Below are 24,837 nucleotides of genomic sequence, written 5' to 3' on the forward strand. Positions count from 1 at the left end.
TATTGAAATCGAGACCCATTGCACCATCTCCTACTCTAACTCATTCATTCCCGAGTCCTCAAAACTGTGGAGCTCCTAAAATAAACCAAAATACTGCAGATGCTGGAAATACTCAGCAGGTCTGGCAGCATCTGTGGAGAGAGAAGCAGAGTTAACGTTTCAGGTCATAAGGAGAAGATGTGGCTGTGAAAACGAGTTTTGGTAGACACTTTATCAAATCCCGTCAGAGAGAAGAGCAGAACTTCTTCAAGGTAGGCATTCCTGGAGGAGAAGTGGCAGTGAATTAAACACTAAAGTAAAAGCAAAATACTGCAGATGCTGGAAATACTCAGCTGATCTGGCAGCATCTGTGGGGAGAGAAGCAGAGTTAACGTTTCAGTTCACTTGTGGAGCTCCTAATCCTGCTCTTCCCCTTGATTTCTCAATTAAAAAGACAAACACAAAAGAAAAAGACAAAAGATTAAACTCTACTCTAAACCCAGAAAACATTGTAATGGTGGGGCAGTGCAGCTTTAAGATCTGGAGATCCATTGTTCTTCTGGTGTGCACTATCTGCTGTGCCGTCCTACACTCACTGTTTGGGTGTTCTGTGAAAAATTACTTCTTGATTGTCTCTACTATGAATAAGAAGCTCGATGATGACTCGCAATAGACATCAGTGAAAAGGATACGTGGGCAATGATGAATGAAAAGGTCTCTGGTCGCCTTGGGATTTGGTATCCCACCAACAGTCCATGACACAAGGTAAAACCAAGCATGAAGACAAGTCATAGAATAGGAGAATTGAAAGATGACCATTTGAGTTCATTGCTCACATTAAGAATATGGATAGTGTAGGACGTTTTAAAACTAAAACAATACAAATATATTCTCTTTATTTCACAGCAGCAGCCCTGATACACAACGATACAAAGTTTGAAGGGAGCGGGTATTTACAATGATTTGTCAACAATCAGAGCGCTCCTTTAATCCCCCTCTGGAATTGTATATTTATTAAACTGTCTCCATATTCCGTCCCTCACATTTTGTCAGAACTGCCTATATTTACATGACAGGGATTATACAATTAGTTGCCAACCTCGTGCTGTGTCAGCTGTTTGCTGTCCCTGTGCTTGCAGCCAAATCGCCCACAGATTGCACAGTACTTCCGGATTTCCTCCTCCTTAACGGGATTACTGTTATCCATCTCGAAGATGTGACCTATGGATTTTGCCAACTTCTTGTTCAGTCTCAAGAATTCCTTGGGATCGCTTTTGGGAAAGGTGTTCATCATGTGCCTAACGCTCTCTGTGAACGTACGGACCGTGTCAAGGTGCAGTTTACATGGGCTCTCTTGGGGAGGCACTTGGCTGCTGTCAGTCTCTGGTTTGTGCCACCCTTGCCAAACCCGGGCATCGCTGGAAACCTGCACTGGGGAATTCTTCTCCCTGCCATCAGATGAGGAAGTAGGGCTGCCACTCCTTGCTGATGCAGTGATGAAACTCTGCAGATGTTTGACTTGCATTTCAGTAGAAGTGCCTCTGCCATTACTGACTGCCTGCTTCTTTGGCTCCTCTGAAGATGCATCTGACAGTTTAAATAGGGGGATGCTACTGACCAGAACAGAAGCTAGAGGCTGGATGAAAATGGCTGGGTTGGCCACCCACTCCCGTAAGGCCTTCTGTAACCTTCGGACATGGAGAGGCTTGGTTGCCATGCCAACCAAGGCCATGATTTCCAAGAACTCCTCCTCTCCAGCCTCACAAAGCTGCTGCACGTCATCCCCTCCCTGCTGAATGAACGTATGGTAATACGCCAGGAGATTAGCCCTCTGGAGGACACGGTACAGCTGAAGTTCACCCAGGTTTCGTGGCAATGACATTGTGAGTCGCTGCTGAACCTGTGAACAAACAACGCAGCATTTAGTCTCATAATTCAGAACAAAACCTGTTTTTTTCTTGAAAGAAAGCAGAGGGAATGTTTACTCACATTCTATCATTAGTAGAATTTTTTGCTAGCTAAATAAAGATCAGTCAAGATTCTGATAAATATCACCATTTTGCAAGCCCTGCAATACCCAACTGCGCTCAAGGTTCTTGTCGCTGGGCAGGAAGTAAGGTTTCTTTTCAAGACGTGATCCAACTCACACAATAGTTATTTAAGGGCTTTATTTCATTTGTTGGTAAAGGGAATATTCAGAAATGATTCGTTCTTGGGGGTTTACAGTGTTGGGGGAGCAATGGATTGTATTACAGCCCTGTCAGTCACATCTGCACAGACCCTGTGTGGTAGTCAGGACATCACAAACTCAAAATCTGCAGTGTTTTGTGTCCGTGTGCATCTGTATGTGTGTGTGTGTGTGGGGGGGGGAGGGGGGGGGGGGGTGGAGGGGGGGGGGGGGGGAGAATAGTGGTGGAAGGGAGTAGATGAGGTACAGACCTTGATACTATTTAGAGAATGATTTTCTCAGTGATGTTTTTAAGATATGGAGTGGATTTACACCAGAAGCAGATCGCACTGGCTGGTTGCTTGGCAGTCCTGCCAGGAGGCCTAGCCTATTTTGAAGGTCATCTCATTTGAATAGAGCTGGCATGTTATAGCCAGAAACTCGAGAGCCTCAGGGCAGCCAACCAACTATGTATCATCAGGCAACCTGGCTGCAAGGTAAGTCCATGGGGGTGTCTCTGATTTACTGGGGCAAGTTCGGGGTAGGGGTGGGGGGTGACGCTGGAGTGGCAGAAGCTAGGGACAGGGTCATATAGTCAAAGACCACTCCTGCTCCTCCTCCCAGCCTCACAAACATGACAAGGAATTCACATTATGGGTCCTCTTCAGCCAGGCCACTAGCTGATACTGCCCGGAGCGGGCACAACATATGCTCAGCCAAGAAATGGCAATTAGAGTACTATCAACTTCAAAGGAGCCCAATTTCCATTAGGAACAGGCTGAATGCATGACTCCGGGGGCTACTCCAGCTGCCCAATGTTAGGCCCGTTAAACATTGCTGCGGCCATGGTGACGATTGCCCACCATTTTCAGGGCACTGCCAACCCTTTCCACCAAGAGGAAGGGTTGAAAGTTTGGCCAGCAGCATTGCATTAATAAGTGAAACTTTACACCAGACAGGATTTACTAAAAAATGTTCTTTAAAAAAAATACAAAGCTTTAATGGTAGAAAGGGCAGCAGGCGAATGGACAAACAGCTGGATTCCTGAGCTGTGGAACATACATATGAACAGACGAATTAGGAGCAGGAGTAGGCCACTCGGCCCTTCGAGCCTGCTCCGCCATTCAATCAGTTCATGGCTGAACTGATTACTCCACATTTCCACCTACCCCTGATAACCTTTCACCCCCTTGCTTATCAAGAATCTATCTACCTCTGCCTTAAAAATATTCAAAGACTCTGCTTCCACTGCCTTTTGAGGAAGAGAATTCCAAAGACTCACGACCTTCAGAGAAAAAAATTTCTCCTCATCTCTCTCTTAAATGGGCGACCCCTTATTTTTAAACAGTGACCCCTAGTTCTAGAATCTCCCACAAGGGGAAACATTGTTTCCACATCTACTCTGTCAAAACCCCTCAGGATCTTATATGTTTCAATCAAGTCACCTCTTACTCTTCTAAATTCCAGCAGATACAAGCCTAGCCTGTCCAACCTGTCCTCGTAAGACAGCCCGCCCATTCCAGAAGTTGGCAATCCTTGTGATTGGAGGAAGTGGTGCGTGAGGTTGCACTGTTAATTGGATAGGGTGTATTTGGAACTTAGAAGGAACAATACAGTAAAGTTCAGTGGAACACTGTCCAGAGCATCGATAAAATAGAGAAAGCTTACAATGGGAGAGGGAGGTTGGAAGACCTGGATGGGAGAGGGATCACCAATCAGATGACCAGCTTTCTTTGCATCTTGCCCAGGGGTTAGAAGAGCCCTCCCCAAATATGGAACAGCATCACCTCTTGGATGGAATTGGGCTGTATAGGGAGAAAAATCAAACGTGCAAACAGGAAATCTGTTTCATACCTAATAGGAGTAAAAACTTGTATTTTATAAATCATACCAAATAGTTTATCCTGTACTAATCCCCTGTTGAAGCATAAAATCGTGTTACTAGGTGATAATGCTTTATAAAACTGTCACCACTATTTTACAACTCCTTGTCTTTGGCCTCCTTATCTCAAGAGACAATGGGTAAGCGCCTTGAGGTGGTCAGTGGTGTGTGGAGCAGCGCCTGGAGTGGCTATAAAGGCTAGAGTGACAGGCTCTTCCACAGGTGCTGCAGAAAAATTTGTTTGTCGGGGCTGTTACACAGTTGGCTCTCCCCTTGCGCTTTTGTCATTTTTCCTGCCAACTGCTAAGTCTCTTCGACTCGCCACACTTTAGCCCCACCTTTATGGCTGCCCATCAGCTCTGAAGATCACTGGCAACTGACTCCCACGACTTGTGATCAATGTCACAGGACTTCATGTCACATTTGCGGACGTCTTTAAAGCGGAGACATGGACGGCCGGTGGGTCTGATACCAGTGGCGAGCTCGCTGTACAATGTGTCTTTGGGGATCCTGCCATCTTCCATGCGGCTCACATTGCCAAGCCATCTCAGGCGCCGCTGACTCAGTAGGGTGTATATGCTGGGGATGTTGGCCACCTCGAGGACTTCTGTGTTGGAGATACGGTCCTGCCACCTGATGCCAAGTATTCTCCGGAGGCAGCGAAGATGGAATGAATTGAAACGTCGCTCTTGGCTGACATACATTGTCCAGGCCTCGCTGCCATAGAGCAAGGTACTGAGGACACAGGCTTGATACACTTGGACTTTTGTGTTCTGTGTCAGTGCGCCATTTGCCCACACTCTCTTGGCCAGTCTGGACATAGCAGTGGAAGCCTTTCCCATGCGCTTGTTGATTTCTGCATCTAGAGACAGGTTACTGGTGATAGTTGAGCCTAGGTAGGTTAACTCTTGAACCACTTCCAGAGCGTGGTCGCCAATATTGATGGATGGAGCATTTCTGACGTCCTGCCCCATGATGTTTGTTTTCTTGAGGCTGATGGTTAGGCCAAATTCATTGCAGGCAGCCGCAAACCTGTCGATGAGACTCTGCAGGCACGTTTCAGTGTGAGATGTTAAAGCAGCATCATCAGCAAAGAGGAGTTCCCTGATGAGGACTTTCCGTACTTTGGACTTCGCTCTTAGACGGGCAAGGTTGAACAACCTACCCCCTGATCTTGTGTGGAGGAAAATTCCTTCTTCAGAAGACTTGAACGCATGTGAAAGCAGCAGGGAGTGTGGGTGCGAGAACACAGCCCTGTTTCACGCCACGCGGGCTAGGAAAGGGGTCTGATGAGGAGCCGCCATGTTGAATTGTGCCTTTCATATTGTCATGGAACGAGGTGATGATACTTAGTAGCTTTGGTGGACATCCAATCTTTTCTAGTAGTCTGAAGAGACCACGTCTGCTGATGAGGTCAAAGGCTTTGGTGAGATCAATGAAAGCAATGTAGAGGGGCATCTGTTGTTCACGGCATTTTTCCTGTATCTGACGAAGTGAGAACAGCATGTCAACGGTCGATCTCTCTGCACGAAAGCCACACTGTGCCTCAGGGTAGACGCGCTCAGCCAGCTTCTGGAGCCTGTTTAGAGCGACTCGAGCAAAGACTTTCCCCGCTATGCTGAGCAGGGAGATTCCACGGTAGTTGTTGCAGTCACCGCGGTCACCTTTGTTTTTATAGAGGGTGATGATATTGGCATCGCGCATGTCCTGAGGTACTGCTCCCTCATCCCAGCACAGGCATAGCAGTTCATGTAGTGCTGAGAGTATAGCAGGCTTGGCACTTTTGATTATTTCAGGGGTAATGCTGTCCTTCCCAGGGGCTTTTCCGCTGGCTGGAGAATCAATGGCATCACTGAGTTCCGATTTTGTTGGCTGTATGTCCAGCTCATCCATGACTGGTAGAGGCTGGGCTGCATTGAGGGCAGTCTCAGTGACGACATTCTCCCTGGAGTACAGTTCTAGGTGGTGCTCAACCCAGCGGTCCATTTGTTTGCGTTGGTCAGTGATTATGTCCCCTGATTTAGATTTGAGGGGGGCGATCCTCTTGATGGTTGGCCCAAAAGCTCTCTTAATGCCATCATACATTCCTCTGATGTTTCCGGTGTCTGAGGCCAGCTGAATATGACTGCATAGGTGTTGCCAGTAGTCGTTTGCGCAGCGCCTGGCTGTTCTTTGTGCAGTGCTTCTGGCTGCTTTAATTGCTGCGGATGTTAACTCGCTGGGGGCTTCCTTGTAGTTCAACAGTGCAATGCGCTTAGCGGCTATGACAGGTTCCAGCTCTTCATTATGAGATTGAAAACAGTCTGCATTTCTCTTCGCACGTTTGCCATAGGTGGTCAAAGCTGACTCATAGATGGCATCTCTGATGTGGGCCCACTTGGTCTCAGCATCCCCTGTGGGAGTGTTTTGAAGGGCTGTTACAACTGAATTTAGAAATTTTTGTAACAGCTGTGGATGAGAAATTCTGCTCGTGTTGATGCGCGGGTGGCCCTTCTGCTTGGAGTGATGCAACTTCTTTGGTCTGAGTCTAACCTTGCTGCACACCAGGGAGTGGTCGGTGTCGCAGTCCGCACTGTGGAAGCTGCGTGTAATTTGAACACTGTTTAAGGAGGCTCGCCTTGTGACGATGAGGTCTAGCTGGTGCCAACGACGTGATCTTGGGTGCCTCCATGAAACCTGGTGACAGGGTTTAGTGTGAAAGAACGAGTTGGTGATGCAGAGGGTTATGATTGGTACACAACTCAAGCAGTCTCTGCCCGTTCTCATTCATCCTTCCAACGCCATAGCGCCCAAGGCAGGAGGGCCATGAGTCATGGTCGGCCCCAACCCTGGCATTAAAGTCCCCCAGCAGGAACAGGTGTTCGGTGTTGGGGATGCTACTAATGATGTTATGGAGTTCCTCGTAGAACTGGTCTTTAGCTTCAGGTGAGGAGCAGAGTGTTGGAGCATATTACAATATTTTACAACTATTTTACAACTCCAATATCAGTATATATTATACAGTGTATATTTTTTTAAATTCATTCATGGGATGTGGGCATCTCTGGCCAGGCCAGCATTTATTGCCCATCCCAAATTGCCCTTGAGAAGGTGGTGCTGAGCTGCCTTCTTGAACCACTTCAGAGGTGATTATGCAGAATAACACAGTTAGGAGGAATTTGTTTCACGTAAATGACATTTCCGGGTTGAAATGGCATTGACACAATTGCTTGTACTTGTGGCTTTTGGTGTTATCAAAACCCCTCAATGTATAAATAAAAACAAGAAATTATGGAAATACTCAGTAGGTCAGGCAGCATCTGTGGAGACAGAAGCAGAGTTAACGTTTCAGGTCAATGACCCTTCATCAGAACTGGCAGAGACTAGAAATATAATAGGTTTTAAGCAAGTGAAGCGGGGGTGGGGCAAAAGATAACAAAAGAGGTGTTGCTAGATGTTGATACAGCTTCTAACAGACCCGCCGACATGCTACCTTATGCAACAGCACCGATCATATTGTTATTTTCAACATAGATGAAAAACCTTCAATCTTGCGACCATTTTTATCTCCCTGGGAATTGCTCACGGCAGGATCTTGTAATACTTTCACTAAAACGACTATGGGATTACCAGTCTGGAAGGTTTCTTAGTTTATTTTGAACTTTGAACTTATTTTAAACTTAAACACTTTTGATATTTCTGGTAAGTACTTACTTATTTTCTGTAATCACTTGCTGAACTTGCAGAAACGGTAGTTCGTCCTGAAGTGTACATCTTGCCGTCACATAATACAGTGCCAAGGTAGATGCTCCTGGGGGATTAAAGTACCAAAACTGAATAAATGTTCAGTATGAACAGTTCACAATATGAAAGCTGTTAAGATGAAAAGTAACTGCCGTTAAAGAGAATGTATACATTCATAATAATAAAAGCAAAATACTGCAGAGGCTGCAAATCTGAAATACAAACAAGAAATGCTGGAAATACTCAGCAGGTCTGGTAGCATCTGTGGAGAAAGAAGCAAAGTTAACGTTTGTATACGTTCATTGTTTGATGCATTGCCTGGTGTATTACTGAGCTATAAAGAACAAAGAGGTTCCAAGTGTGCAGCGTATTAATTGACCTTAGCCCGGCGAGCAGTGGGGATGTTATATTAGCCTCAGAGCCCCTTGGCTAGAGCAGGAGTTGGCTGCCAACCCTCCAGAATTCTCCTGGAGTTTCCAGGAATTAATGAATCTTCCCAACACTGCTGAGAGCAACTCCAAGAGAAAAATCACAGGGTCATTAAAAAGGATTGCGCATTTTCCCATTTCTTTTATTAATTACGAGAGGTATTGGAGATGGAGGAAAAGGCTGTTTGACTAACGACAAAAATCACCCAATCGGGTAAGGAAGAGTCTGCTTTCCAATTGGTCGAGGGAAAGCGGGACGCTGTGAGGACGGACCAATCGCAGAAGGTGGGGCGCTTGGTGGCGGGAGGTTGTGTGATGGAATCTTCAGGAATTCGTCCAACTTGAGGGGGCATCCTGAGAAGAGAGTTAAAAGTGCTGCTTCTCATTATTCACTGAGTCTCGTAAAGAAAGGTGTATGTGTTAATGATACAACTGAATTTCTATTCTGTATTTGCCGACACTAGGATTCACACACTAAAGATGGCCAGTTTGGCCATCTGCACAACTGCATTGTTCAACTGCTACCTTTGGACTGACCCCATCAAAGAGGTCAGTGTCTTCAGAAGAGAAATGAGAAACAAATAAAAATGGTATTTTTCTTTACACCTTTAAACTTGTTCATGTCAATCACTGCTTCCCCCTATTAGGACCGACTGGCTTCAAACCGCGTTCAAATAGGAAGTCCCGCCTCCGCTTCGCATCTATTGGCTGATAGAGCATTCAGCCGTTGGCATGTGAAGTGATAGGAGTTGGTGATTGTCGGGCAAGCCTGTCAATCAACCACGAGACCTTCACCCATTCGGGATGAAGTTGAACTGCAGTGTCACGTTTGTTAGGCCGTGGTTGGTGATGGCGGGAGGGATAAATTGTCTCGGAGTTTTGCTGCTGAAAGACGGGCGCGTGTTGCGCATTTTGGTGGCTTATTTGTTTTTAGTCATACGGGTTTGTGTGGCAGTCCCAGGTATGGAAAGGGAAGCTTCTGAAGTGATGGGGAAAGTTTTATTTTGAGGCGAGGCTGGTGCTCGGGGAGAAGCCGGCACTGAGGCTGCGGAGAGTTGCACTCACCGTTCACAGTCACTGTACTCGAGCCTCGGTTTATGTGCTGATTTCCCCTTTGCTCCAAGTGCTGTCTGTGTCTGGGTATAATCTGTGGGTGTTGGGCACTCTCTGGTGCCTTGGGCATGGGGACATTTCTGTTTGCAGAGAGACAGTGTTGGCACTGTCACCATTTCAAGGGACATCCTGGCACTTACCCACACTTTCCAGAGGGCCACTGCATGGTGATCAGGAGCTTTGCTGCCATGCTGGATAAAATGAGTTTGCTCAGCACAGACCGGGGATCAAACCTGGAACATTGTGTATGGCGCAGCATATGTGGTACAATTGCCACAATTTGTGGGTTTAAGCCCTACTCCTGGATTTGGGGGAATAATACAAACTGGCACCCTGGTGTGGTGCTAACTGTCAGTTGCACTGTTGGAGGTACTGTCATTCTGATATGTTAAATTGGCCTGCTTTGTGGTTCATGAAAAGCAGGGTGTTCTCCCAGCAACCTGGTCAACATTCCTCCCTTGACCAACACCACCAGAAGCATATTAACTGATCATTCATCTTGTTCTTTGTGTGATGTTTCTGTGGCAAAATAACTGGTACTCCATGCGAAACTACATTTGGAAGAACTTCATTTTGTGAAGTGCTGAGACAGGATTTTGAGAGATATAGGAAGGTGCTGTAGAGTGCAAGTAAGCATGCTAATCACTTGGAAAATGACCTCAGTTTGGGTAACTTGATCAGAGTTCAAACCTCCTATTTGTTTCTGGTCCTACACTTCAGTGTAAGTTATGTGTATCTTAAGGTAAAAAATTTTACCCCAATGTTCACTTTAATAAGCTCCCAAACTGTTTTATAAAGACTTCTCTTTGAGAAAGAGTGATCAGATCTATGTTTTCAAACAGTAAAGTGCTTAAACCAATGGTTTCATGGATTCTTGCCTGTGATATTCCATGAGTGGGCATGTCATGCTGTAGTGAGGAGGTAGGGAAATTACCCAAAAACTTAAAAGAAAAACAGGTGGCAGTATGGCCGCACATGCACGCCACTGATGCACTTCCATGGCTTTGGTTCAGAAGAGTGTTAGTGGGGCCAATATGTGGGCTTCCTACCCACTGTCTAGCCGGAAAGACGAAGATTCTTTGTTTGCAAATTGCTGCAATAACTTTGGAAGAGAAGCCTCTGTGCGCTTTGTTAACTTTTCTTTTGGATAACTTTTCCCAGTTAACTTGCTAGGATTCAAAAAGGGAACGCAGACCCTAGTAGGAAGAGCTTTTATCGAGCATATGTTAACATATTGCAGTTCTTTGTTTTAAAAAAAGTCATGTCTCCTTGAATCCCTTCTTTATTTACCCATTTTGCTATCTGTGCTGGCATTGGTGCTCAAGTTGGGCAACCTGCTGCTATCCAGATGGTGGTGGTGATGTGCTGCTTTGTGTATTGAGATGCTAGTCGGCACACTTTGAGGTGGAATGGCCTTTTCCCTCTGATTACATCTACCGCTGTCTATGGGCTGAGATTGGCATCTGTGCTATCTCACCTTGCCTCCTCCTTTGGGCGCATCTCCGTAAGAGTGGTGTGGAGGCCACCATGGGTGTGCCAGTGTGCTGGTGTAGGCACCTGAACAGCCAGAACAGCAGGGATGTCTTGCAGAAGCAGCCATCGGGATGTTCAGTTGGTGAGTGTTTGCTAATTTTTGTTGTTGGAACATTTTATTAACAGGAGAAAGTGGGAAAATTGTCGACATTACAGAAGGCCAAGCTGCGTTTTACAATAATGAGACGAGCTTTTGCTTTAAGAATGCTCTGTCTCCTGGATGGAGAGACGTTTGGACCCGGATTCAGGTAACAGCCAGTCCAAGCTGTTCAGCAGCGTGTGAACCTGTTTGATGGGGGGTGGGGCACTACACTGTACCTGCCACCTTTGCTTTAAAGAAGAATCTGGAAGGGGTGAGGGCCAGACTGTTGGTGTACTGTTCTGGAGTTCCAACAAACTATGTAGCATTAGATTGTGGGTTTCTCCTGCAATTGTTCATGTGCTCCAGATCTCTTGTGTTGCCTTCGGAAGAGGCCAGGTCTGGTGTAGGGGACATGAACTGGAGAACACAAAAGAAAGATTATAACATTTCACTTAATTGCTTTCCTCTTTGCTTTGGATTTTTCTCTGCGTTCTCACTCTTCAGATTCTGTTGTTTTTGTTGCCACCTCTTTGTTATACTTTATCTGTTTCCTATACCACCCCAAGTCATTTGCCTGTCCGTATTGAGTTTACCAGTGCAGTTCATGCTCTCCTTGTGTAATGTAATGAAAGTACTCTACTCCGCTCCAAAGGCCGCACCAGAGATGTAATGATTGTTTCTAGTGAATGACAAGCCCTCAACGTAATTATGTGAATCTTGATGTTGGCTGCCATTTTAATGCAGTACTGCCACTGTTTAAAGGCATGAGAAGCCATGAAGCAAGATGGGCCATTTGGTCCATCAATCCTGCTGCCAGGCACCATGAAGTTAGGAGTGCAGCGAGTCCTTAACCTTGGGGACAATCATATGAACAATCTAAAATTAGTTTTGTGATTTCCTGAATTTCTTAGCTAAAGAAAACCTTGGAAGTCTAGTTTAAGAGCTTTACTAATTGTTATGCAATTCTCAGGAGTCTCCATTCCATTTTCATTGAGTGCTGGACCTCTGAAATCATTGGGGAAATTCTATGGGACGGCAGGGATGTGAAGATGGATGACTACTGCAAAACCATTTATATCTGCACAAGGAATATCTTACAGGGATGCAGACAGAATTTTAAATAATCCTTTGTGCTCCCCCACCCACTGTATAAAAGGCCTAGATTATTTGTGGCAAGCATATTTTTGTGGATTAAATTACTGCAAATCCAAATATATTTTAATCACAAATATATCAACAGTTCAAAAGTGTTCTGGAGTTTAGTTCGATTCCCTCTTGGGGATCAGGGAGTGTTTATACGGAGCTTTTCCTCCGAAGACTAAATGGGTGAGGTAGAGTCCACAATAAGGTAGATTGCATACAACATGTAGAAGCAGGACAACTTTGTTTTCTATCTTTTTAGCCAGTTTTGTATCAATGCTGCTACTTCCCCTTTTATGCCATAGACTTGTTAGCAAAATTGAAGCCTAGTATGTGGTACTTTATCAAATGTCCTTTTGAAAGTCCATATACACATCAACTGCACTACCCTCGTCCTCTGTTACCTCGTCAAAAAACTCGATTAGTCATATGATTTGCCGTTTACAAATCCGTGCTAGCTCTTCTTTTATCCTGTGCTTGCCCAAGCGGCAGTTAATTTTCTCCCAGATTATTGCTTGAAGGCTTCCCCACCACCAATGTTAAACTGACTGGCTTGTTAATTATCAAGTTTATCCTTCTCCCCTTTTGAACGTACCTGCAGTTGTCTGGCACCACTCCTGTGTCTAAGGAGGATTGGAAGATTGTGGCCAGCACCTCTGCATACTTCACTCGGCAATCTACTAAATGATTTTTTTTAAAAAGTCCGCTCTATATGCAAGACCTTTTAGTAAATAGCTGTGTATGTGATACTAAAATATATTAATAAAATGCCAATCTCTGGTTCACATTTTGGTGTACCAATGTGTTATTCTAGCAACCTATTAAACATTAGCCAGCAATGTTTCCCCTGGCTACATGATCAGAATCTATGTGCATAGCAATATGGATCAACTGAACAGGACTCTTCCAGGGCCTTTAGTTAATGTTGGTGCTGTAGTGACCTCCAGTGATACATAGTGTGTATGACAATGTATAAATCTATTGTTTATTGCTTTTTACTGATAGTGAATTTCCTGTAATGTTCAGAATCATGGAATTGTTACAGTGCAGAAGGAGGCCATTCAGCCCATCCTGTCTGTACTGGCTCTCCAAAAGAGCAATTCACTCAGTTTCATTTGCTTGCCTTCTCCCCGTAGCTCACAAAAAATGTTGCTCGCAGATTTCTATGGATTGGGTTCTTAGCTGGTAGATGATGCTCCGCAAGTCATAACCCAAATGGAACTAAAGAGACGATTCTTTGTGCTTACTCCTCCAGTGCAGTCCATTGGTTTAATTTTGTCCTCTTTATGTAACATTTTAAACGTTTTGCATATGTGCAGACTTCCTGTCGCACTAGTCCATTATGCTTTTCTAACTGCCCTCTTCCTGCCAACAACAAAATCATTCCTAATGTCTGCACAGTGGCTGGAGTTTACAGATCCAATGTTCATTGTTCTTCAAACAACCACTAATGCAGTTATCACCTAGAACATAGGATTTGTATCCTGGTTTACATATCAAATGATCTTCGTTCCCCCACACAGACAGCTTGGCCCTCATTGTAAGTGAAAAAGTTTGTCATTTCTATCTTCCTCAGTTAGAGACATAGGAGCTCGTTCGTTTTCCAGCGGCAAATATCTAAAGCTGATTTTTAATCACATATAGGCTGTCTATCTAAATTCCTGCAGGAAATAAATATGGTACAGAAGCTTCCCTAGTCAAATTATGGGAACTTTGCTTGCGTTGCAGTTCTAACCCCTTCTTCAAGCCTGGGGGAGCCCCAGTCAGCTTTGATATCGGCAGCAGTCACAGGGTCGTTCCCGTACCTCTGAGACTCTACCTTGCGCTGCTTTTTCAAATTCTTTTTTTTTTTAAAGTGCATATTGATGCTACTGTGTCAGCCAATGAGTTGGAGGAATGGCGGGTCTTGAAAGTCTCTGATCCCATGACCAAAACTACAGCAAACAGATTCGCCTGAGTACAGGGTATTATTTCTCCAGCACCATGCAGAGTGGAGGATAGTTAGCATGATACAAATGTGTGTAAAATGAACCCCAGTTGCTTACAGCAGTGATTGGGTAATTCCCATCAATTATCTCCATTTTATCCAGGACTACTATATACAGCCATAAAAACAAATACCTAATCCTGTGGAGGCTGGCCTGGTATAGGTTTGGACACAAGAATTATGTCTCTGGAAGCTGGGATAAGAGGAGTTCAAGGAGCAGTAGAGCAGATGGTTGAAGCTGAGAAAGATGAGAGTCTGTGGAATCTGAGGAGCTGGAGCAGGTTTCAACCCTCGGGAACAGGGAAGTAAACTGTAGTGGGAGATTGGGGATTGTTTGTGGAAAGCATGTGACTGATGTGGTTTCACAGACCAGTTGAATCATCAAAAGTGGATACTCCTTTTTAATCTATTTTTCAGGTTCTGGGCCTTAGAATTTTTGCCTGCTGTCATTGTAAAGAATGCCAACCAATTATTTTGATCTGTTTAAATGATGAATGTTAATCAGCTTTTGAGTTTTGACACTGTAGGGTAATGTGGAGTTGCGATTTGGAGGAGGGATGGGATCAGAGTAAGTTGGTTATTCTACTGCACCAGTGAGGAGGAAGTGGCGAGCAGTCTTGGTTATACCAGGTTAGGGGAAGTGGCGTGAGGTTGAATATTTGCTGAGGTGAGGCACTGAGAGGTTGTGATTGTGCTAGGATGGGCTGGAGGGGTTGTGGTTGTGCCAGAAGGAGAACTTGCTGGTGCACACTTATTGCTTATGCATGTCTAAGATTTACATACATGAGCTTCTAATGTATAGCACCTCAGTGTGCACAGTCTGTTATGTTTCAAGCACCTATTTAATGTTAAACTGACTTTATTTTTGTGCCATATTCAATAAAATTTTCCTATTTTGAAAAGGCACTGATTTTTTTTTTTGTTCAGCAGTTATATGGTGAACTGTAAATTCCCAAAGGGTTATCTGAGTGAAGAGATTTAAACATTTAGAAATTCTGAGCAATGGAGTGCAACAGAATATTTCATTAATCATTTAAACCTGAAAAACCCATGTGTTCATGCATGCTTTGTGTAAAATCTGGCTCAGTACTAATTTGTAGTAACGGTGTGTTGTCCTTTATTGGTACACATGGGATACCCATAACTGATAGTCCTATTGGAAATGTTTACTATTGTCGTTCCTTTATTTGCCTCCTCAGATCCGAGTGAACAGCTCTGAGAAATTTAAAATAAAGCAAGCGGATGATGAAATGGAGCTGGAACCTCCAGGGGTGTGGAGTTGGATTGTGGAGTCGGCAACGTCCATGTTAAAGGAGAAAGTGAATGAAACTTACATTAACGTTGATCTGTTTAGCAACAAAACCTGCTTTAAAGTGAAAACGAGCAGCAAAGCGGCTTTGTATGAGGTTCTGTTGACACGACGTGAGTTTTTAATCAGTTTGATCCCTCATATTTTGATGTGTTTTGCCGTGGCAATTATAGCAGAAGTTCACATTCTTACAGTGTTGCATCTATGCTGCCATTTCTCTCAAATTGAACTTCTGTCAGTAATGCTGATTGTCGCTATTAGGGATTTTCCCAATGTCAATTTCCTCATCTAAATGTCTTCCCATAGATGCTATAAGGAGGCAGTTTCCTACGAATTGCACCTGCATATTTATTCTCGAGCATTTCTGGGTTTACAGAGCCCAGATGTAAGCATTGCCCTCCATTCTGGTGAACTGCTTACTGGAGAGTACATGACATGCTCACCATATCAATGACCTCCTGAATGACAGGAAAATATCTCCCTGTTGGAGCTTTCTTGACGCAGGCTAAACTGTTCCAGATTATTTTATACAAGGAAACCGAGTGCTACAAGCAAATTACGTATGCGTGTAAATTTTTGATATAAAGTACTCCCCTTTTTTTCCTGAGAAAATGTCTCTGGGATTCAGTCAGTCTGTGGTATGTGAGTGAGTGTATTACACCTCTCTGTTGCCTGTGGGGCTTCTGATTTTTTTATTCCTGTGCTGCAGAATTGTACTGAGGTAGAATCCCACAGACTCCAGCCCCCTCCACTACCTTGCCCTTGTGGCCCTTCTTCACATGCGCATCAAAAGGCTATTTGACTGTGGAGACTGTTGCAGCTGAGCTTGATGGCCCCATGTAACTGCTTTTTAAAATAAAAAACAGTTGGCTAGTTAGTATAAACCAAGATCGAATATTGCACGGGACTATACTTAACTGAGTCATTTGAGCACTTCAGAAGGGGTGTTTTTTATTCCTTTCTGGGAAATTAACTAAATTTGTTGAACTCTTTCAGTGTGCTGTTGGGTAGAATTGTGCATCCCTCTTATCCTGTCCTGTCCTTTTCCAGGTTTCGATCCGCAGCTGATCGTAATCTTCACTTTCGGGCTGCTGCTGTTTTTCTATGCTGAAACCTTAAGCAGGTAAGATAGTGAAGGAAGGAGCAAAATAATGTTGCACAGCCAAATAAAGCGGAAAATGTTGGCAACAACAGGTCATCCGGCACCTGTGGAGAGAATAGACTGGTTAATGTTTTGGGCAGGGTCTTTCAGGAAAAAAAAAAGTAGTTGCCCACTATTTTCATAAGTATTGATGTAAAAAGTACCTTTTTTTTAAAAAAAAAAAGGCTGGAATACCTTGCTTTATATGTGATAGAAATTTGTTTGCAGATTCAGATTCAATGCCTGTCTTTTTTGAGGAAGGCAAGGCAAGAAGTGTTAGCATTTGTGGTATTTTCAGAAGGCCGTTATACAAGAATAGTTCATCCTCTTTCTTTTTTCCCCCCCCCCCCCCACCCCCCCACCCCCACCCCCAAAACATAAATTTCCACACGTGGCCACCTGCTCAAAAGTAGTCATCTTGTGAGAGGCCTTGCCAGCTCCAAGGTTTCTATCTTTATCGAAGCCATCTCGACCAGTTCCTCATTTCCCTCAACAGCCACGTTGTTGTGCCTGCTTCAGATCCCTCGACAGTCACACTCTGCCCCTGAGAAATGTGTTCCCCCAGCTCCCTTTCTAATACTCCTCAAATTCTTAATTTCTCTAGCCCTCTGCCCACCTCAACACAGCCGCTGCACTCAACCTATTTAGTAACTCTTTTGTCTCTGCCTTTGATGCCCCTGTGCTCTCCAAGTCTTTTCTGTCTCCTACCCCCATTGTTTCTCTGGTATATTTCCAATCTCTGTGTCCTTAAATCTAAAGGCCACAGGGTGGAGTGCAATTTGTGCATAATTGGCCTGATGCGGAGCATTTAAAAGCAGCGCAAGAGCCAGATACCAGTGGCACTGTAGCAAAGCGCATCAAAATAGGCAGCGCATTTAAAACCACAAAATCCAGACAGCAACGACAGTACATTTAAACGCTGCACAAGAACCAAGCGGCAGCAAAGCAGCACCAAAACAGAGGCAGTGCATTTAAACAAATAAAAGCAAAATACTGCAGATGCTGGAAATCTGAAATAAAAACAAGAAATGCTGGAAGTACTCCGGTCTGGCAATATCTGTGGAGACAGAAGCAGAGTTAACATTTCAGGTCAGTGACCCTTCATCAGAACTGGCAAATATTAGAAATGTAAAAGGTTTTAAGCAAGTAAAGTGGGGGTGGGGCAAGAGATAACGAGGTGTTGCTAGGACAAGGTCACGGAGAATAACTGACCAGAAGGTCATGGAACAAAGGCAAACGATATGTTATTGGTGTGCTGAAAGACAAAGCATTAGTACAGAGAGGGTGTTAATTGACATAACAATAAACAGCCCTGGCCCCAAGCAAAAACGTGAAAAAAGAACAGTGAGTAGGCACAGTAGAAACAAGCTAAACAAACTAAAATAAAATAAAAACTAAAAATAAAAAGGGGGGCCCATCGTCATGCTCTGAAATTATTGAACTCCATGTTCAGTACAGCAGGCTGTAATGTGCCTAATCGGTAAATGAGATGCTGTTCCTCAAGCTTGCATTGATGTTCAGTGGAACACTGCAGCAATCCCAGGACAGAGATGTGAGCATGAGAGTAGGGGGGGAATGTTGAAATGGGAAGCAACCAGAAGCTCGGGGTCATGCTTTCGGACTGAGTGCAGGTGTTCCGCAAAGTGGTCACCCATTCTGCGTTTGGGCTCCCCAGTGTAGAGGAGACCACATTGTGAGCAGCGAATGCAGTATACTAAATTGAAAGAAGTACAAGTAAATCGCTGCTTCACCTGAAAGGAGTATTTGGGGCCTTGGATAATGAGGAGAGAGGAGGTAAATGGGCAGGTATTACACCTCCTGTGATTGCAGGGGAAGGTGCCATGGGAAGGGGGCGAGGTGGTGGGGGTAATGGAGGGGTGGACCAGGGTGTCACGGAGGGAACAATCCCTTCGGAATGCTGACGGGAAGGGAGGGGAAGATGCATTTGGTAGTGGCATCATGTTGCATATGGCGGAGGATGATCCTTTGGATGTGGAAGCTGATGGGGTGGAAAGTGAGGACAAGGGGAAGTCTGTCGTGGTTCTGGGAGGCGGGGGAAGGGATGAGGGCAGGGGTTCAGGAAATGGGACGGACACGTTTGAACGCCATGTCAGCCACAGTTGGGGGGGAATCCTCGGTTGAGGAAAAAGGAAGACTTATCCGAAGCACTGTTGTGGAAGGTTGCATCATCAGAGCAGATGCATTGGAGACGGAGAAACTGGGGGAATAGAATGGAGTCCTTACAGGGGGCAGGGTGTGAAGAAGTGTAGTCGAGGTAGCTGTGGGAGTCGGTGGGCTTATAATGAATATTAGTAGACAGCCTATCCCCAGAGATGGAGACAGAGAAGTCGAGGAAGGGAAGTGTCGGAGATGGTCCATGTAAAGGAGAGAGAAGGGTGGAAATTAGAAGCAAAGTTGATAAAGTTTTCTAGTTCCGGGCAGGAGCAGGAAACTGCACCGATACAATGTACTGGAAAAAGAGTTGGGGCCTGAGTAGGACTGGAACAAGGAATGTTCGACATATCCCACAAAAAGACAGGCGTAACTAGGACCATGCGGGTACCCATAGCAACACCTTTTACTTGAAGGAATTAAGTGGAGTTGAAGGAGAAGTTGCTCAACGTGAGAACAAGTTCAGCCAGGTGGCGGAGGGTGGTGGTGGACGGGGACTGGTTGGGCTACTGTTCAAGGAAGAAGCGGAGAGTCCTCAAACCATCCTGGTGGGGGATGGAGGTGTAGAGAGATTGGACGTCCATAGTGAAGAGGCAGCGGTTGGGGCCAGGAAACTGGAAATTGTCAAAAAGATGTCGGGCGTTAGAAGAGTCACTGATTGAGGTGGGAAGAGACTGGACCGGGGAGAAAACCGAGTAAAGATAGGAAGAAATAAGTTCGGTGGGGCAGGAACAGGCTGAAACAATGGGTCTGCCAGGGCAGTCCTGTTTGTGGATTTTGGGAAGGAGTTAGAAGCAGGCTGTCTGGGGTTGCGGGACTATGAGGTTGGAAGCTGTAGATGGAAGATCTCCAGAGGAGATGAGGTCAGTGACAGTCCTGTGGACAGTAGCTTGATGTTCGGTGGTGGGTTCATGGTCCAGGGGGAAGTAGGAAGAAGTGTCTGAGAGTTGGCACTGAGCCTCTGCAAGGTAGAGGTCGGTACGCCAGACAACAACAGCACCACCCTTATCTGCAGGTTTGATAATGTCGGGGTTAGATCTGAGAGAACAGAGTGTGGCAAGTTCAATGGGGAAACAGTTTGAGTGAGTGAGGGGGGGGCAGAGAGATTGAGACGGCCGATGTCTTGCCGACAGTTTTCAATGAAAAGATCAAGAGCAGGTAAGAGGCCAGAGGGAGAGGTCCAGTTAGAGGGAGAATGCTGGAGGCGGGTGAATGGGTCCGCTGGTCAAAGAAGTGAGCATGGAAGCGAAGGCGACGAAAGAAGAGCTCGACGTCATGCCGAGCACGAAATTCATTGAAGTGAGGGGATAACTGAGTACAGAACATTCAGTGTCAGAGAGGGGAAGGTCAAAGGGTATAGTGAATTCACGGCAAGGGGTCAGAGGGAAGTGAAGGGGAAGAAGGATCTGGAGGGGCAGTAGTCCCCATCAGCTGCTGGAGCTTGCATTCCTTAACACCTGAAAGGAAGAAAAAAAGTTTTTTTTTTAATGCGTCGGATAAGACGAAGGATGAAATGAAACTTTGGAGAAGAACAGCTCTGAGATAAGGGGAGGCAGTGCTTCTGGAGAGAGAGGTCCAGTGTGTACATGTGGCAGCGCATGGTACTGAGTGTGGATCTCAGGATCCGGCGAGAACAGCAGTCCGAGGAATGTTGTATTTCTCGGAGATACCTGTAATCCTGGGTAGATTCCAAACACGAAGGATGAAACTACAATTGGAATCCGCGTGGAATACGTCGGAGCCGGAGACAGTCACTGAGGAAGGAGATGTGGCTGTGAAAACGAGTTTTGGTAGACACTTTATCAAACACCAGAAGGAAAATAGAAAGCAATGAAGGTGATAAGGTAAAAGAGACAAACAAAAGTCCTGTTGAAGAGAAGAGCAGAACTTCTTCACGGTAGGCATTTAAAAGCTGCGTAAGAAACACGCGGCAGCAAAGCAGCGCCAAAACAAAGGCAGTGCATTTAAAAGCTGCGCAAGAACCAAGCGGCAGCAAAGCAGCGCCAAAACAAAGGCAGTGCATTTAAAAGCTGCGCAAGAACCAAGCGGCAGCAAAGCAGCACCAAAACAAAGGCAGTGCATTTAAAAGCTGCGTAAGAAACACGCGGCAGCAAAGCAGCGCCAAAACAAAGGCAGTGCATTTAAAAGCTGCGTAAGAAACACTCGGCAGCAAAGCAGCGCCAAAACAGGCAGTGCATTTAAAAGCTGCGTAAGAAACACGCGGCAGCAAAGCAGCGCCAAAACAAAGGCAGTGCATTTAAAAGCTGCGTAAGAAACACGCGGCAGCAAAGCAGCGCCAAAACAGGCAGTGCATTTAAAAGCTGCGTAAGAAACACGCGGCAGCAAAGCAGCGCCAAAACAAAGGCAGTGCATTTAAAAGCTGCGTAAGAAACACGCGGCAGCAAAGCAGCGCCAAAACAAAGGCAGTGCATTTAAAAGCTGCGTAAGAAACACGCGGCAGCAAAGCAGCGCCAAAACAGGCAGTGCATTTAAAAGCTGCGTAAGAAACACGCGGCAGCAAAGCAGCGCCAAAACAGGCAGTGCATTTAAAAGCTGCGTAAGAAACACGCGGCAGCAAAGCAGCGCCAAAACAGGCAGTGCATTTAAAAGCTGCGTAAGAAACACGCGACAGCAAAGCAGCGCCAAAACAGACAGTACGTTTAAAAGCTGCGTAAGAAACACGCGACAGCAAAGCAGCGCCAAAACAGACAGTGCATTTAAAAGCTGCGTAAGAAACACGCGGCAGCAAAGCAGCGCCAAAACAAAGGCAGTGCATTTAAAAGCTGCGCAAGAACCAAGCGGCAGCAAAGCAGCGCCAAAACAGGCAGTGCATTTAAAAGCTGCGTAAGAAACACGCGGCAGCAAAGCAGCGCCAAAACAGGCAGTGCATTTAAAAGCTGCGTAAGAAACACGCGGCAGCAAAGCAGCGCCAAAACAGGCAGTGCATTTAAAAGCTGCGCAAGAACCAAGCGGCAGCAAAGCAGCGCCAAAACAGGCAGTGCATTTAAAAGCTGCGTAAGAAACACGCGGCAGCAAAGCAGCGCCAAAACAAAGGCAGTGCATTTAAAAGCAACGCAAAGAACCAAGCAGCAGTGGTGGTGTAGCAAAGCACATTGGGACATACAACACATTTAAAAACAGTGCAACAGCCAGGCAGCAGTGGCAGTGCAGCAAAACACATCGGAATGGACAGCGCACACAAAAGCAGCGCAAGAGCTAGGCAGCAGCAGCACCAAAACAGAGGCGGGGAAAAATTCTAAATTGACGTCGATAGCAAGCAGAGGAAGGAGCGGCAGGAACTCAGCTAAGTACTTCATTTCTTTATACACTTTCTAAACTATTAAACCTAAATAAAAGTTAAATAACTACATGAACAAATTGGAATACTTAGCCAAATAGCGTTAAATTAATATCTCTACATAGTAAATTAGTAATTAAGTAGCATACTAATCCTTAAGTGATCCTGTTAGCTCGAGTCGGATTAGTGAAGCTCTCGCACATAAGGGAGGGGGAGGAATTTCTGAACACTTTGCTCCAGAGTACAGCCAAACCTCAGGAAAGCACAGGTGCAGTAAGAGGAGAGTGTGACTGCCAATCTATTTGGTAAGGGAACTGAGAGAAGATGGAGGAAGTCTCTCGGCGACTGGTCCTGTTCAACATTTCCAATTTTGAATGATATGGAATCAAGGCAGGTAAATAGAGCTAAAGTACAGATTGGCTATGGTCTAATTGAATGGCGGAACAGACCCAACAGGCTGAATGACCTCTTGTTCATATTTTGGTTCTCCGTTGTTAAATCTGGCCTAATCATCCAAAATCTACTGCCTTTCTCTCCTCTTATCCTGGAGGGTGAAGTAGATAACGACGGGTGTTTTCTACCTCCCAGTCCTCTGCATCCTTCTATTTAGCTCCATTTTACCTCTAGCACCAAATGTGAGGAGTATATAGATTTCTTTATCTCAAAGATAGAAACTATCTACTTTCTCTCCTGCCTTGATCTGGCGTGTCTTGCAGATCTTCTCTCCTAGTGACATTTCCAGATTGTCAGAGTTCAAATTCTGCCATCCTGCTGAAAGACCCCTTTATGTAAAGGTGGCTGAAGCCTCCTATGCCTTCCTCGCTGTCGCAGGAGCCATTTTGTCATCTGACTTGAATTCTTAATAAAGTCGGACCAGTTCTCTTAGTCATGACGTGTAGCACTAAAATAAGTTCATGTCCAACCCAGTGAGTTCTCAACCTCAGTCAGGCTGTTAGGAAATGAGTAAGTTGCTTCCCCACGTTAATTAAAGAGAGGAGAAAATCTAATGAACTAGCCCCTGCTGCCTTTCCATGCTATCTAGTGGGTGGTTCAGGAGTACCAGTAGCAGAGGCCTGGTATCAGTCAGCTGGTCAAGCTCTGAATTGGAATGTTCTGCTAAAGGGTGGGGACGAAAGCACTGACTCGATGTGAAAGAAAAATAAATTCTTAAAAAGGGCAGATAGTTTTGAATTTTTGTTGCTGCAATAAATTTTGAGCTAGAGATCGGTCCTAATTTGTGGCTCTCTGCTGAACGTTTCTGTTTTTTTAGAAGATGCTTGCTTGGTGTGGGGGAGATTGTGTTCTCATGCTGGTGCAGATCAAAAAGTGTGAAATGTATTTGATATATTCTTCCTTTTCAGGAGTCAGCTTTTCTTCTATACATCAGGAATGAGTATTGGAGTTTTGGCTTCACTCATTATTCTCATCTTTTTCCTGGCTCGTTTACTACCCAAGGTAGGCCGGTAAACATCTTTTCTTAGTGTGAAAAATTGACTAATTTCTGTTTTTCTGCCCTGTTTTGTGAGCAGGACCTTGTACAGTAGCTGAGTTTTCTTGCACTTGAATGTCTGTGCTGGACAATTGAATGTTTTTCTACTTTTTGTGACTGCTGTCAGTATCATGTTTCCAGATGTAATGCAGGTTCGGCACAAGGTGAAACCCCCTGTGAAATGTCGCAATCTCCGAAGATGAGCCACTTCTGCACCAGTACGCATTTAGTCCTCATAAAATCAACCCTTATGTTTGAAGTGAGATTGCCATGTTGGTGCTGAATTAAGAGGAATTCTGTGCTGTGAAAATCTGCCTGCTGGAAGCTGAGTAGAGAAAGCCCGAGTGAGACTATTTTTAACACAGACTGGGAGACAGGTGTATCCAAGTGGAATGGATTTGAGCCCAGGTTTAAGAGGCCATCATGAAGGCTGTTTTGGGTAAAGAGAAAAATTCACTGGTATGTAAGTTGGGACACTGTTCTGAAGTTGGACAGAAAGTGGGAATTTTCCGTCTGCTTCAGAATGGTGCTCTGACTGTTCTATGATCCAGCATGGATGTCTCCTACTTTCAGTAAACACCAAAGAAAAATAATTTTGGTAATTTTTTTCCCCTTTTTTTTTAATATAGAAAAGTTCTCTCTACTTGTTGGTGGCAGGCGGTTGGTCTGTGTCTCTGTATCTGATCCAAGTGACACTGAGGAATTTACAGTTGCTCCTAAGAGAATATCTGCAGTACGTTTTAGGTGAGATTGTTTGTTTTTAATACTGTAGACGTAGGATTTGTTTGAAAATTAAGTCTGGCTAGCCGATTCAAGCATGTGATAGTTTTTACTTGCACTCTTGTCAATAGGACTTTACAACTGGTAACTTCATACTATTGAACTAATGGGATGAAGGTTAGTAGTACTCTTGTTTGAGGCTAATATTGGAGAGTCCACAATCAAAAACGAACACTCGGCCTTGGGTGCTGATACTATTTTCTCACATCATCTGCATATCGGATATAATTCTGTACCTCCTGTGACACTGGGTAACAAAACTGAGGCCGGGTCTTGTACTGCCATTTTACCATCTCTGGAACAAACTGAACTTTTATTTCCCCCGTGTTTTCTGCTTTCCTGAAGCTATTGGTATTTGCTAGGGTATGAAACGAAGGGCACAGGCACCCCTCTCAAACCTTGTCCAAGTGACCATCCATGAGAGTCTAGATGGGCTCTGGAGCTTGATAATTTGACCATATAAGGTATCATAGTTGAACACAATCCTGGATGTCCACATGTGTATTTTTCCAGCAAGGGCCTTTGGGTATAATCAGGAGCCTGACAGAATTCATTTCAGCAGGCAGACTGATTAAGAATGCACTTAGAGCGTAAGAAGAAATACCATTCTTAAC

The 24,837-nt window shown here is 44.9% G+C and overlaps 2 protein-coding genes across 6 annotated transcripts in view; one reads left to right on the top strand and one right to left on the bottom strand.

The window, feature by feature from the left end:
* Positions 1-878: 878 nt before the first annotated feature.
* The window catches only part of LOC137358686 (ORM1-like protein 2), a 185,054-nt gene continuing 161,095 nt past the window's right edge, over positions 879-24,837 (bottom strand). For 2 of the 4 annotated variants that reach the window (XM_068024891.1, XM_068024892.1), the window contains 3 exons: positions 16,262-16,549; positions 7,722-7,818; positions 879-1,879 (listed from right to left, as the gene is read on the bottom strand). In XM_068024891.1, coding sequence (XP_067880992.1) covers positions 1,067-1,861 — 795 coding nt within the window. In that variant the 5' untranslated portion in view covers positions 1,862-1,879; positions 7,722-7,818; positions 16,262-16,549 and the 3' untranslated portion in view covers positions 879-1,066. Of the gene's footprint in view, positions 1,880-7,721; positions 7,819-8,130; positions 8,278-8,785; positions 8,845-16,261; positions 16,550-24,837 lie in introns of those variants that run through there. The other 2 variants (XM_068024894.1, XM_068024893.1) reach the window with 2 other exon arrangements.
* The window catches only part of nemp1 (nuclear envelope integral membrane protein 1), a 30,706-nt gene continuing 14,831 nt past the window's right edge, over positions 8,963-24,837 (top strand). For both annotated transcript variants that reach the window (XM_068024886.1, XM_068024885.1), the window contains exons 1-6: positions 8,963-9,140; positions 10,952-11,073; positions 15,234-15,456; positions 16,394-16,466; positions 23,316-23,409; positions 24,073-24,187. In XM_068024886.1, coding sequence (XP_067880987.1) covers positions 8,984-9,140; positions 10,952-11,073; positions 15,234-15,456; positions 16,394-16,466; positions 23,316-23,409; positions 24,073-24,187 — 784 coding nt within the window. In that variant the 5' untranslated portion in view covers positions 8,963-8,983. The remainder of the gene's footprint in view (positions 9,141-10,951; positions 11,074-15,233; positions 15,457-16,393; positions 16,467-23,315; positions 23,410-24,072; positions 24,188-24,837) is intronic.

This window comes from Heterodontus francisci, chromosome X, assembly GCF_036365525.1.
Source record: "Heterodontus francisci isolate sHetFra1 chromosome X, sHetFra1.hap1, whole genome shotgun sequence".
Lineage (NCBI taxonomy): Eukaryota > Metazoa > Chordata > Chondrichthyes > Heterodontiformes > Heterodontidae > Heterodontus > Heterodontus francisci.